Genomic DNA, 15,210 nt, shown 5'->3' with positions numbered 1-15,210 from the left:
TGTTGTTGCGTCAGTGCAGCTGAGAAAGTGTAGATTATCTTTACTCTTTTTGACTTTAACTTTAAAGTTCGGGAGCTTATGCAGTCGACCAGTACATCATCCAGTGACCTAATTTTCCTTTAAATGTAATAGTTTTTTGAGTTCACTTACATAAATCTTGCATAAACTGACATATGCTTCGATGGCCCAGCCAATCGAAGCGTATGTCTCTTTCATGTCGCTTTCGATTCAGAACGTGCGCCTGACACATTTGTGCGGTGTTGAATTTGCCGTCTGACCTATTTTCTCATTCTGTGTCTACATTATTTCAGTTAGATAAAAGTCGCTCCAGCTGGGGGTTGGGGGGGGAGGCCAGTTGAGCGAGCAGTGGACAAAATGAGGTTAGATCTTATCCCCTCAGGGCATCTATTGATACGACAGCTTGCACCTGAGCACCTAATGCTTCTGGAGAATATGTTTTCGTTGAATGAAGGTTAGGTCATATGTAAGGTGGCACGCCTTCTTAATCCCACAGTAAACACAGGAGGGTTGTGGGACTGTAGTTGCACACGTGCCTCACCTGCGGGTCTCGTGCGGGAGATTAGACCAGGGTGCCCCAGTTCCTATATCACCGCCACCTCCCTGCTGATCACCCCCGCGATAATGGTAAGATAGGGATGCATTGATGGGTGCTAGTGGGTAAAGGGGAGGGGAGAGTCATGCATCGGAAAACTACATAAGGCAAAAACCCCGGCCATTTATTCTGTGCCTTTGTGTTTGTACTCCTGTGGTTGTGTAAAGCAGGGTCCGGACACGCTTTCCAGGTACAGAGAGTAGGCTGTGCGTGCAGACATGTCGGGTCGCTCTGCTGCAGAGATGGACGACGCACAGGAGCTGCATGAGCTGCCGGTGAGTCCACCCACGGTGACGCCATCACAGAGCAGGGGGAGGGAATGTTTGGATAAATAACTGATTACGAATTGGTTTTAAGATTTAACTGTACATTGTTTTCCTATTTATGTGAAGTCATGGGAGTAAAATAAGACATAGGTCATTTTATTGTATCATGAGGTTCATGTAAATATTTGACCAACGTTTTATATCTTGTGCTTCTCAGATCTCATATTGGTGTTTCAGGTTTTAACCAACCAAAGTTGATGGCAAATTTCAGTGGAGTTTAGAGTGAAGGATGGACTCAAATTCAGAAAACATGGTTATAAATATGAATATGTACTGCTGAAATGAGTAGCTGACTAACTGATTTATGTAACGTTAATCAATGACAACTCTGATCAGTTTTCTTTGTGGATCCTTTATAAATTGATAATCCTTTTCTCTTTTTTTGACTTGCTTAGCCAAAAAAAGCACTTTGTTCTCAGGATTTGTAAAAGGCATTTCTTGTTTTTTATAGACTGAACAAGTTGCAAATGAAACATTATAGATATCCTTTTTCAAAGCATATTATATTTTGATACTCTGTGTACTCTGTTTCTTTTTAATGCTATAGAAAAAATGTGCTTTCTGTGTGTTGAAATAATGCTCCATGAAAGTGAATGTGAAGTACCTGTGTAAGAGTACAGCTTGAGTCATTTTTGTATTCATCTTTAGTCCATTTTTATAGTGGCTTTATTTAATTTCGTCTGGTTTTATTGCAGAAAAGAAGATGTATATCCTGAAAACAGAGTTATGGTGAAAATCTTTTCTATAAACTTCTTTTTAATGTGTGTGCAGACAAAGAAGGCCAAGCTTGAGATAGACGGTGGACTGGAGAAAGAGCCAAGGTTGGTCTTAAGTGACTTTTAGATCTATTACTGAACTTTTAAATTGCTGCTTACACCTTCTGATGGAAAACCACTAAGAACATATGTTGAGTATTGAAAAAACTATTAAAGAATCATTGCTTAGCCTCTACATAATCAGTGAACGGTTGCCAAGTCCTTTGACATTTTTCAGTAGAACATTTACATTTATTCATTTAGCTGACGCTTTTATCCAAAGTGACTTACAATTGCTACATGTCAGAGGTCGCACACCTCTTGTCTTGTTCAGGGGACACAATGGTGGATGGGTCACAGTGGGGGATTGAACCCGGGTCTCTCACACCAAAGGCATGCATCCATTGCACCACCCACCTCTCCTCATAATCTGAGTTTTTATAGTCTCTTTTTTTGCCAAATTTAGCTTATTTATTGATCTTATTATTTTTATGTGGCTGTTGGCCCGCAGCAGAGATCCTATAATAATAATGATGGATTCTTATTGCTCTTCCAGTGATTTAGGTGATGATGGGAGTCCAGCTGCTGTGTTAGGTTCATCAGAGCAGGAAAGCTCTTACTCTGCCATGTCCAGAGCCCAGCTTGATCCAGGTTGGTAGAAAATGCCACCACTCGGAAATGTTCCCGGGGGAAAAAAATACTGAAAATTTGTGTTTGATTGCAGGTGATCAGGAGGAGTCGGAAGCAGACAGAGGGACAGCGCCTCAAGCGTGTGGCGACTCCATGAACTCGTATGCACATCCTGGTACGAACAGAAACACCGCCCCAGTTCTAAACAGTGCACAGTAAAGGTCTGAAAAAAAAGATGAAAGCTGCTCTTGTATGTCAAACTGAAGCTGTGTTGCCTTTTTGACAGCCACAGACACAACAGCCACATCTGAATTCGCCCAACAGGTTTATCAAGGAAGCAAGTGAGTACACTGCATGGAGCAAATGGGAATTTCTTATTATCTGTTGTTTGAATGTTACCCAGATTAAAGTACATGAAATGTGACATTTATTGCAGGCCTCCAGTGTGCAACCATTTGACCAAGTAAAATCCTGCCAAGTAACACAAAGCATTCATAGTGGTTGCACCAGTGCAGCTGTAATCTAGTTTTTCTGCTCTACTATGCATGAACAACACTTTCTATGTAGACTACATTCAGTTAGGGATAAAACAACCAAAGTTTAATGCATCATTGAAACAAAGTGCTGCTGAACACTGACGGTAGCCGACAACAGCAGGTGCGTGCACAGACTAGTATGCTTTGTCCATTTAATGATCAGCCTTTTTTACCACATTGTCCTCAGCACTGTTTTTGTAGCTGAGAGCCTGTAGCAAAGGGAAAGCAGTCACCCCACCTGAATTCAAACCCGGGGTCTACAGGGCACAAAACATGCATCTTGACCCACAACACCAAAGACTTAGGCTCCTTGGTACGGCAGTCTGAGCACATACTTAACCGTAGTGACGGTACTCCGTCACGACCCCCTCCTCTTCGGAAAGGGCATCCATGCGCTTTATGCACCTCACACATCAATTCGACTTGATGTTGTTGTACTAGTGGGTGCTCCCACCCTCTATTGCAGTGGTCAGCAGTGGTCTATTGCTGGCCCGCCAGCAATAATATCTGGCCTGCAGCCAGTTTGCTTTGAAAATAAATAAATTGATAGTGACTGGTGCTGAAACAGATCTCAGTCAAGACAGCTAAAATTACTCACATAATTACTTCCTCTTAAGTGATTGTGCCTCCAAAAATTAAAGCGCAAGTGAGTTTATTGAGAGCTTTTACTTCGAAAAGTTCTGAAGAACATTCAAAAGAGTCTGTGTTCCCCTGAATTTCCTCAGGGAATTGAAAATAGGTTTATGAACGCAGATCAAACGCCACACGCACACACTGCAGCACATACTTTATTGTGAGCATGTGCAAAAGTGTCCTTATAATCAATTTTTTTTAACAAGGGACGGGTGAAAAAGTCACAGGATTTTGGGATCAATCGGACAACTCCCCCAACTTGACTATTTTCTGACCCACCATTTAACGGCTTTAAAAAATTTTCGGCACGATGCCAGACTTTTTTGCTTCACTCAATGTGCCTCCGTCATATGGTTCACATACTGGGTACGCCTGTGATGGCCTCACGGCAAGCCATCCCACTTCTGACACCATATGTAGCAAAGAGAGAGCAGTCACCCCACCCGAGTGTACAGGGAACCCAAAGTGCAACTTTGGCCCAGATTGATGTAGGGCAGTCCAAGCACATACTCAACCGTAGTGAAGGTATACCGTCACAGAGCCCCTTTGTATAAATTTTAACTTCAGTGTAAAAAAAGAAAACCCAAAAAACATCTTCTGTCCCTCTAGCAGAACTTTTCAGAAAGTCTGTTTGTTTATTTTTGTTTTATTTCCTCTGTTACCTCACCCCAAAATTAGGTTCTGCTTAAGCTTGGAGCAAACCTGAATATAAAATGTTACATGAAGTGGGTTTTTATGCACTGCTACACTTAAAAACAGTAGCTTTACTTGCAGGCATGCTTGATTTGATGCAGGTACTGATTCTCTCTTTCTTTCAGCCCAGCGGTGACGTCATACACCAACCAGGTGGCCTTTCCTCCTCTGGCCCAGTCCACTGTGTACTCAGCCTTCCCCCAGACAGGCCAGACTTATGGCCTCCCACCCTTTGGTTAGTCCCCACTGCTACTTTAACAGCTTATTTTAACACTGTCTGCTCACTAAAACCCCAGCATCACACCTTTTTTGTTACTTTACTTTAGAAGCCTTACTTTGTGTGCTTTGGCGCTGTGGAATCAATTTGCTTTTGATCTCTGCTTAAACACAAAGTCCACATCTTGACCTTGGTTTTTTAACTTTGCCTCACCTTCAGTGACCCACTCCTCTCGCTGCCTCTTTCATTCTCTGCTTCTATTGCTCTCTTTCATCTTCAGGTGCTATGTGGCCAGGCATTAAAACAGAGACAGGGCTGCCTGAGGCACCCTCTGGCCAGCCTGGGTTTCTCAGCTTCAGCACTGCATATACCTCAACCCAGCCAGGCCATCTGCACTACTCATACCCCAGCCAAGGCAAGCTGCAACCTCACTCTGTCTCACATTATAAGGCTGTCACACTGTCCTCCGATATGAGAAGCACTCAAAAATAAAGGAGAACTTGCAGCAGCACAGCTCTGTCTTCCTTTCTTGTTGTTAGTTACTTCAAATACTATGTAAAAATACTTTTTCTTTTCCTCTGGCACTGTTTTTAGCTGAGCTCTTTCTGTCTCCAGGCTCAAGCTTCACAACATCCAGTGTGTATTCTAGCATCCCTTCAGCTACAGCTGCCACCACAACCTCCACCACGGTGGCCCACCAGGTAAGGAGAATTAGAAAACTGTCTGTGTATGTTAATTGTCATGAATTCTCGAACTCGTCTCAGACTGTGTTGAGGGCTGCTATGTATCATCATTTCTTTGAGCTCTGTTTACTGTGTCAAATCTCTCCATCACTTGCTGAGACAGTCACTTTTTTTTTCTGACTGCTTAGCTTGTGAAATGGTACGGGGTTTTCTTTGTTTTGAAATGCACAGTAATTGAACAATGACATGATAAATCTGTCCTCGTGTCCTTAGGATTGTTTTATTTAACTTTGCCAATAGGCTTAACTTGCTATTGACACAGATTATTAATCAGACCATCCTGTTGATATCCATTGTTTTTTGTTTTTTTATTCCTCCAGGAATTTAGCAGCTACAACTCTCTGGGACAGAGTCAGTTCTCTCAGTATTACGCTCTGCCACCCAGCTACGTGCCTGCCGGCCTGCCCAGCAGCGATGACCACGGTGCCGTTGTGGGAATGGCTGGATATTCAGCTGTAAAGTCGGAGCAGGCCGCCTCAGCTGGACTTCCTCCCAGAGGTACTTTCAGTAGTTTGATTTCTTTTATTTCTGTTTAACATTAGGAGATTACATCATGATGGCTGTTATTTAGATTAAGTATCCACATGCATTCATTTGAATTACTTCATTCATTCTGCAGTATCCACTGCACTAATATATGGAATTGTACAGAAGAACTGTGTTATTCAGCAACTAATATCACACTTTCTTGTACTAAGATGCGTCTCCCCCAGAGAATCTCCCGGCAGGTGCAGCCCTTCCTACTAGTGTGGCTCTCCCCACTGGAGCCAGAGATCAGGATGAGGTTGGGCGCAGGAACTCTGTTGGCAAAGCCAAAGGGAAGGGCAAGAAGTCTGATAACTCCCCACCTACTGAGAGTGACCTGGAGGTAACCAAGTCAGCAGTTGAATTATCACTACACACATAAACCACTAAGCAGAACAAAGCTAAACTTGTGTAGTCTGGAACAAACACGGGCTCTCTAGCCTGGAGGCTTCTGATTGTAAAAACTAACTCTTTTTTTACTTTTATTGGATCTTTTTGACAGAAAAACAGCAGGGACATCAAAACCATAAATCTTTTTTTCCAGTGATTCCAAATGATTTCTATAATGCAAAGTGTAATATTATTCTTCCCTGCTGTTTAAGCGCATTTTCCTGTGGGATCTGGATGAGACGATTATTATATTCCACTCACTGCTCACTGGCTCCTACGCACAGAAGTTTGGCAAGGTGTGTTTTATGCAAATAATGCAAAGGTTTAAGTAAACAACATAAAATGAAAAGGTCTGACTTGGTTTATTTATTTGTTCAGGAGCCAGCAACAGTGCTGAACTTGGGCTTGCAGATGGAGGAGCTAATCTTTGAGCTAGCAGACACTCACCTCTTCTTTAATGACCTGGAGGTACAGTGAAATACATTCAGACTGGTGTAGCTGTGGCAGGAAAGGAGTTTTGATACTTTAGTCTATCGGTCACATCAACTGGTACTAACCATGATTAATGAGAAACCTCCCCCTATTTTCCTACTAACTAAATATTACAATGAACTTCCTGATCTCTTGTCAATCATCTCTTGAGTTCTGGAGAAATTCATGCATAGATAGAAAGGGTGGAGACGCATTGGACTGTCAAAACCAGTAAAACTACATTAATGGAAAATGTATTCACATCCAACAAATACTTACTAAGAGGTGCTCCTTTCAGTCATGGGTGCCAGTTGGCAGCTGATGAGGCTTTTGCAAAAGCCCATTATCTCAAGCTTGTTGACCAGATTCTCTCATCTCAAATACATGATTACACAATTGGTTTGTTTTCTTTTAAGGAATGTGATCAAGTCCATGTTGAGGATGTTGCCTCTGATGACAATGGACAGGAGCTGAGGTGTGTGATTATGCTGTCCTGTAACTATAATACAGTGACTACCTTGTCACACACACACACACACACACACACACACACACACACACACACACACACACACAGCAGCCTCATTAATTATCAACAAGTGTTTCTCCCTACTTTAGTACCTACAACTTCTTGGCCGATGGCTTTAATGGTCCAAGTGGTGGAGGGGCATCAGGAACCACCACGGGGGTGCAGGGAGGGGTGGAGTGGATGCGAAAACTGGCCTTTCGCTACCGCAGACTAAAAGAGATCTACAATAGCTATAAAGGGAATGTTGGAGGTGAGTTTGCATCAGTAACACCTAGAGTATGAAAGGAGTATCACATTGAAACCTTCTTTAGTTAAAGTAAAAAGTTTTTCTCCCATCGAGACTCTTGTGAAACATGCCATGAATGGCTGGTTTTCTTTAGTAAAAACCCTTGGAGCAATTCCAAACTTGTTTGACAGTAAAACTAGTCCAGTGACCAAAAGGTAAAATTAAGGAAATTAAAAAAGAATGATCTTTTTGGGTGGCACCATCAACTGTAAAACGTTTTGCAAGTGCATCTCTTCAGACATTTGGAAACAGTAAAAAGAAAAGATGTTAGATTTACAAGTTTTTCCTGAGATGCTCATAGTGGTATCTAAATCTTACTGCACATCACATGTTGTCTCTTTCAGGCCTGTTGAGTCCTATGAAGAGGGAGCTGCTTCTACGGCTTCAGTCTGAGATCGAGAACGTTACAGACGCGTGGCTCAGCACAGCGCTCAAGTCTCTGCTGCTCATCCAGTCCAGGTCTGAGCAGAGCACGCTTTTACTTTCAAAAGTGTTTAAGATCATACTCTGCAGCAGCATGAGTAAACTCACTGGCTGTCTTGTTTTACACACCACAATGTCAGACCACACACGCTACATCTGTGACAATTGTGATTTGCACAAAATGTACCAGAAATAAAATAAACACTGCCAGACAAAAGTACTGCGTAAATTCATATAAACAAAAAAAGGCAGTGTTTCTGTAGAAGTTAATGCATTTGGAAGCTATTTAAAAGGAAGTATAACCTTGGCTGTGCTCTTTCTGTGCTGAATTTGTTTGGAAAAAATCTCAAAATGAAGTTCAGTTTCAACTGTAAATGTATATCATGTGTTAACTACAGGTTTTATGTTTTACTGTGACTGGCCAGCATTCATGCCAGATAAACGGCTCACAAGTACTGACAGCGTACACAAGTCTGTGCTCTGAAGCTTTTGGTTGTCGTCTTTGAGCTCATATTTATGCATGGGTATGTATGCATTAATATTTATGTGTGTGTGTAATATTCCACCAACAGGGGGAAGTGTATGAATGTGTTGGTCACCACCACTCAGCTGGTTCCAGCTCTGGCGAAAGTGCTGCTCTACGGCCTGGGAGACATTTTCCCCATCGAGAACATCTACAGTGCCACAAAAATAGGTACAGGACTTAAGTACAGTTAAGCCTAGTTCACACTACATGATTTTTAGCCTGATTTGCCAGGCCGGAGAGCTTGGCGACCGTCAGGCTGCGATCAGGGGTAAATTAGCGATTGATCGGCGGTCTCCAGTCGTTATGTGTCCAGTCGCTCATCGAAAACTGCTCCCCAACACATCACTGGCGCATCGCCGACGCCTGCCAGATATCTAGCATGCCAAATATCTAGCCAATGAAAGCAGGCAGCTACTTTTCACCACAAAACAGTTTTTACTCTCCTCCAGCTCTCTCTGTAGTTCAGGTGATCCCTGCTACCTGCGTGTGCTAATACATTATTTCACCCATATGTCTTTATAATAACAAACAACAGCTGTTTCATGTGTAAGTTCGCGTCATTTCCCGCTTCATGTTTCACATGTGTTTTCTTGACAAAACGTGGTTTGGAGACCAGCGTCGAGTGACCCCCTGTCACCTATCAGACAAGTAGTGTGAACGCCACAACGACTTCAAGACTCCCCTCACAAGTAGGGCAATTTGTGTAGTGTGAACGGCACGGCCATCGGCTGACGTTGAAAGTCATGTAGTCTGCACGAGCCTTTAAGGAAATTATGTTAATATGATGCTTTTGGGGTTCTGTGCTAAATTTGTCTGGCTCAAAAGTTAATGCATTATTTTGCAAATTTGCAGGGAAAGAAAGTTGCTTTGAGAGGATCATCTCTCGCTTTGGGAAGAAAGTGACTTATGTGGTGATTGGTGATGGTCGAGATGAGGAGTTTGCAGCAAAACAGGTAAATGTTACAGTCTTCAGATCTCCTCCCCCTGCCTCCTTTTGTGTGTTAGTGTTTTGGCAGTTTACGCAAACAAACTTGCATTAGGCATGCTGCACTGCAGGCAAACACAAGTACAGTCAATGTGACTTGAACTTTGTTTTTAAAGGCGTCCACATCAGACAAAAGAGCTTACAAGTCAAGAGAATACATGACTTAAACCTTTTAATAAATTATAGAGTAAACACTGAAAAACAGTTGAGCTTTAAGGAAATGTGAAAATAAACATTCTGGAGCCCTACATTGTTGACCACTTCTTAAAGTTGCTTTATAAGTACTTTTATGTGTTCTGTTGGTTGTCTCAGATTTGTTCATTCAAATCAGTGAAATTAAATGGAAATCCAGTCTGATTATCAAGCTAGTATATCACTTATTAGTTTTCCTACCTTCAGTTTCACTAACTGTAGAGCGTACTGCTCAGTGTTTGTCTCTGTCACACGTTAATGAACAACTTTGCTTGTCTTTCTGTGCAGCACAACATGCCTTTCTGGCGGATCTCCACTCACGGCGACCTTGTGTCCCTGCACCAAGCGCTGGAACTGGACTTCTTGTAAAGGAGGCGGCGTTGAATGTCGCACACTAAAGGGAAAATGTCGTCATCGTCCTGTTGGTTTGTGGAGTGACATTGTGCGAGAAAATCCTCCACAACCCCAACGATACACACTCGCATATTAGAAACACAACTAATGACTTACTGTGTGATGGTAATGTACTGAGGCGGACTTTGGGTCGGAGCTGACTGTGAGAAACACAAACAAGACTGGATGCATCAGTCGGCTGAATTAAGGTTCCTCACGCCCTGCACTCCCTCCTCTACGGCAGCTAACCTCAACGCGGCTGAAACTGGCACTGATTTAGACACAGAAGGGAAGACATTTATCCTTTGGTATTTATCTAATTTTCTTTAAGTATCAAAATCTCCTGTAGCGAAAACAATCCCTCCACTTTTTATTTCTCTTTCTGGATTTAAAACAACGAAAGGGCCGTTGTTGTGTATTGCCTGTCATTCTCTTTCGGGGTTGTAGCTTTTTATTTAGTTAGGCTCTGTATAATTTGAAAGAAAAACATCAAAGCAAATGTGTTCTTTCCTGGTTGTTTTGCACTCATTCAAAGACTTGAACGCATCATCTTGCTGTCTTGTGTGCAAATCACCAACTGAGTCAAGTATCAAACAATACCATTCTTCTGTTTCTGTTTGCTTCCCATGGAATCATTCAACTGATTACCTTAACGTACAATATGAGGTAAAAGCTTGCTCATGACCTCCCCTCCTGACGTGACCACACCATCAGTCAGCTGTCACGACCTCTCCACTTGCAACAGCAGACGCCTGCTTCTTGTTACACACAGTGTGTGTGATCTGTTGTCAGCAGGCATGTGCTGAGAACAGAGGCTCCAGTCAAACTTCTGACAAACCTAAACCGACCTCTTCTGTATGACTGTAATGTGAAAGATGGTAAGCCGAGCAGGATGCACTGAACAACAACCAAACGCTCATCCATTTCAGCAATGACTCGGGAGTTTTCCAGTAGAGCTGCACTTTTGTCTAGTATTAGTTTTAGTAAGGCAATGAAAAGCATAACGTCACGAGAATAACAATAAAAACATTAGCTGTGTCCCAAATCCACACTACATGCTAATTCTAAACAGTATGTACTACGTACGAATTGTCAGACTAAACAGTTTTAACAGTAACTGTGGGTAAGCTTAATTTCCTTTGCATTGCTTTGTGGGAGAATGGTGTCAATCAGCTGCACACTGTCTGGTTTGAGTAAACTTTATTTTCTGTCACTTTTTTTAAAATTGTTTTTGTATGCTATATACTTTTATAAAAAAAAACAGCTTAGAGTGTAGATGCAGTATGGATTTGGGTCACGCTGCTCTTATGTCCAAATTTGGTGAATTTGAAGGAAGGATTAAATGTTCTTTATGGGATAAGAAAAGGCTCCATCAGCCATTTAAAAACCTAAAAAAGTGCTTTGACACAAAGCTAAAAGTAGAACTGTTTTAGCACCACCAACTGTTTGTCTTGTTTGCTCAACTCTTAATATTCACACAACAGTAGTGGATGTCAATGCAAATTAAGCTTTCGCCAATTTTGTAGAAATATGGTTAAAATTTGCTCTAGATAGATGGAAACCCAACTACAGATAACAGCTCCATCTGCCAAAATCCTAAATGATGCAGAATCAGAATTAGCTTTGGATAAAATCCTGACTAGTGTGGATCTCTTGTGGCAGGAAGCTTTTAGACCGGAATCAGACTGCCTTTCCATTTCTACCGTTAACTAAACATTGAATATCAGCTGCTGCCAAGCGCTCGGTTTCACCTGAAGGATGTGGCTCCCAGTTGTGTGGGGGAGGGGCCTGTTGTTTCATAATCTGTCCATGCTCACACTTCTCACTTTGACTCAGCTAATACATTACTAGGAGGATCATCATCACTAAAGAGGTTTAATTTAAAAGGTTTCTGTTTATGAACTGCTCGACAGTTGTGGTATCTCATCACAATATCGTTTTAGATCAGTATACTTAAATCAGTTGTACAATTTGATAAAACCGAGGCAAAGAAAATAATTTGAATATGTAAAGTAGCAATAGAAATACATTTAATTACTCTTACGTGTCGTCATGATGTTGCTGCAAAATCAGCTGCTTTTAAATGTGACTGAAGGTCACAAAGGTCATTTACCAAAAAGGAAATTACATAATTTGTTTCCAAAGACATTACTCAACATGTTTTCTCAGTTGCTTCAGTTTTTCAAGTTAAATATAATTTAGCTTACAGTCGTTGTATTAGTTAATTAAAACTGAAATGATTAATGATTAAGTAATCAACATTTATTTTGATAATCCTTTTAGTCTTTTTTTCATTTCTGGTTCAGTTGAAAGTATTTGTTTTTCTTTAGCTTTATCTTTTTTTTTGTTGTTGGACAGTTGGTTGGTCAAAACAAACGTTTTGAAGACGTCACTTTCAGGTCTGGGAAAATGTGAGGAGCTTTTTTTTATTTTTTTTTTTTTTAATTTTTATTCATTATCAACCAGAATTGAGAAACAAATCCGCAGATTAATCAGAGGTGAAAACAGCCCTAATTTAATCTATAATATGTAATAGAAAAATGCTCAAAGTTTCCCAGAGCCCATGGTGACATCTTTAAATTGCTTATGTCCGAACAACCATCAAAACCCCAAAGAAAAAAAATTTACTATCATAGGGGAATAAAACAAATGCACATATTCAAGTGATTTCTTGGCAGTTTTGCTTAAAGAAAAATGATTAATCATTTTTTCAAAATAGTTGCTGACTAATCTAATTAATTAACATTGTTTCAGCTCTACGTGAAGATTATTGTGTCTGACTTCGATTTCAGAATTACAGCTTTGGATTTTCATCACTCACGCGCACAAAGGATGATGACTGTGCAATACATTTCTACTTTGCTCCTTAACTGTAACTTTTAAAGGGATTTTTCATTTGTAGACGGTGAGAAAAGCAGGAGGGTCTGTACGAGATCACGATTGAACAATACTGAGCCTGAAGAAGATTACATATTTACACACTTGCAGCTTGACCGTTAAGAATGTGTATTTTTGTGTAATTTGTGTGTCTTGCGTGACTGTGTGCATATTTATATTGTGCCTTTAACATCATCTGTTTGCATAATCTCAAAGGGAAATATGTAGTCTAAGATTTTTGTTTGAAACATTTATCACTGCATTGTTATATTATCCAAAGTGTTATCTTACTTTTTTTTAAACTTTTTTAAAGTACTGTTGAGACTTTTCTTTTTGTTACTAGAGTTTTTTTTTTTTTTTTTTTTTTGATTGTCCTGTCTGTACTGTGTTTGAAAGGTCTGCTTCTAGAAAACAATATATCCATTATGGGGGGCAAATGTTCATGTAAATGGCTCCGTGTTTAAAGAAATCTATTTTAGTGAAGGGCTTAAGATGACTAACAGGTACTTTGCTGTCAGAATAGATATCTCAATTATGAGAGACAATACATTCATGCTGATAAATCTTCTTGTGAAAATCTCATTTCAACATCACTGTCTGCTTTGTATTAGATTTTTGCATCCTTTTGAAAAGGAGTTTGCATTTATTTTGTTGCTGTGAAACGCTTAGCATTGCTTGGACAATCAATCTGTAACACGTGGTTTTAATCTGAATGCAGATCCGATTACTAAAGTGAAAGGCAGGTTTAATTAGGTGTGTTTTTGATTGTTCTGTGTCATGCTACTACCTAAGTGAGTTCAGCCCAGACAAACATTTGAGAAAATTGAGACCATATACAATATTTTTTTCTTCTTGAATGTGTTTTCTGTTTATTTCTTTACTTTGTCTGCATGTCATGTCTGTTTTGAAGTATATCATGGCTGTTAAAAAATGACCATGTAATGTTTAAGGGGCTATATTCTTCTTTGTGTCCTCTTTTAGTTCTTTCCAATGCCAAATACTATTTTAAAGTTCTGTGTTTTGTTTTTCTGTTTAAAAAAAAAAAAAAGTACTTCATCTCATTTTCAAGGACCTGTGAGGCCACATAGGGTTGAGTAGTGAGCCGGAATGTGATCCTGTAAATTGAACACTATTATAATAATCAATGCTAATTTAATTACAATAATCACTATTTTTCCCTCAGTAGCTGTTTGGGACCTTAACGCAGTCCTGTAAGGTTTTCCTGTGTACCTAAGACGCTCGATACAGTGTAAATAAATTTAAAGAGGCTTCAGACTCAAGTTTCTGTTTATTTATTACTATAAGAACAAAACATACCTAGTATAAATATAATCTTTAAAACATTTTCAGTCAGGTTCTTATTGCTATACTGGAAGAACCATCAGGGCAGCTGTTAAAGGAAAGTGAGTACACCCCAAAGTGAAAATGTCCAAATTAGGCCCAAAGTGTAAATATTTTGTGTGGCCATCATTAGTTTCCAGCACTGCCTTAACCCTCTTGGGCACAGAGTTCACCAGAGCTTCACAGGTTGCCATTGGAGTCCTCTTCCACTCCTCCATGACGACATCACAGAGCTGGTGGATGTTAGAGACTTTGCGCTCCTCCACCTTCCGTTTGAGGATGCCCCACAGATGCTCAATAGGGTTTAGGTCTGGAGTCATGTTTGGCCAGTCGATCACCTTTACCCTCAGCTTCTTTAGCGAGGCAGTGGTCGTCTTTGAGGCGTCTTAGGATCATGCTCTGCTTCATCATGTCACTCACTGTGGGCTAGTGTAGGCTACTACTTTAAAAAGTCATGGCTGTAACCAGCTTTGAGGTCACCGAGATCCGGATCTTTGTAAAAAAGCCTATTAATAAAACAAATTTGAATAAAAACCATTGATAACAAGCTCAACTTAAATAAAGGCTTTAGGACCATGTGGATGAAGCTGATTGCACAAGGGCGTCACTTTGTGTTGAAAAGTGGTGGGGACATTTAAGGCCTCATATTAGTGGTGTGACCGAACGCTTAGTCCAGGAGACGTCCAAATGCACAATATTGGAGTCACAAGAACAATACAAGAAGTTAGGAAGCCCCGAGGTTGGCCATCCCACCGGGATTTGTCACGGTACTCCAGATGGCCAGACCGCTACTGATTACATCATTGCATCTTTTCCTGTGAGTCCCTTGTGCTGCTCCACCACCACCACTAAAAAGTACTATTTAGAGAAAATTTCTAAATGTAAATACATTTAATGGCTATTGTAGAAAAAATATTAATAATACTAAAATGGGGTTCCATGAATGAATGAATCTTTAGGGATTTAAAGTTTAAATTTAAACAATGAATGAAAGGAAAATCCCCAACTGGACAGGGACTTAACAGCATTAAAAAATGCTTTTAAAAAAGTCATAGTGAAACTGAATTTTCAGTAGTTGTGAACTATCTATGAGAAAATGACACTACTTCTTACTTGATTATGTACA

General features: G+C 40.5%; 1 protein-coding gene across 1 annotated transcript; it reads left to right on the top strand.

Annotated features, from left to right (window-relative positions):
• Positions 1–780: 780 nt before the first annotated feature.
• On the top strand, positions 781–14,018 carry eya3 (EYA transcriptional coactivator and phosphatase 3; the record flags this gene model as incomplete). The annotated part of the gene is given in 18 exon segments (XM_038724901.1): positions 781–888; positions 1,711–1,760; positions 2,251–2,345; positions 2,419–2,499; positions 2,611–2,665; positions 4,312–4,421; positions 4,684–4,818; positions 5,019–5,104; positions 5,467–5,644; positions 5,845–6,014; positions 6,274–6,357; positions 6,440–6,529; positions 6,949–7,007; positions 7,151–7,311; positions 7,692–7,806; positions 8,343–8,464; positions 9,149–9,249; positions 9,762–14,018. Coding segments are annotated over 18 exon segments (1,830 nt in total). The 3' UTR covers positions 9,843–14,018.
• Between the last annotated feature and the right edge of the window lie 1,192 nt (positions 14,019–15,210).

The sequence above is a fragment of the Micropterus salmoides genome, unplaced genomic scaffold (genome assembly GCF_014851395.1).
Source record: "Micropterus salmoides isolate LMB-PRFRI ecotype aquatic unplaced genomic scaffold, ASM1485139v1 Ms_hic_scaffold_17, whole genome shotgun sequence".
NCBI classification, from domain to species: Eukaryota; Metazoa; Chordata; class Actinopteri; order Centrarchiformes; family Centrarchidae; genus Micropterus; species Micropterus salmoides.
This window is presented reverse-complemented; position numbering and strand designations above follow the sequence as displayed.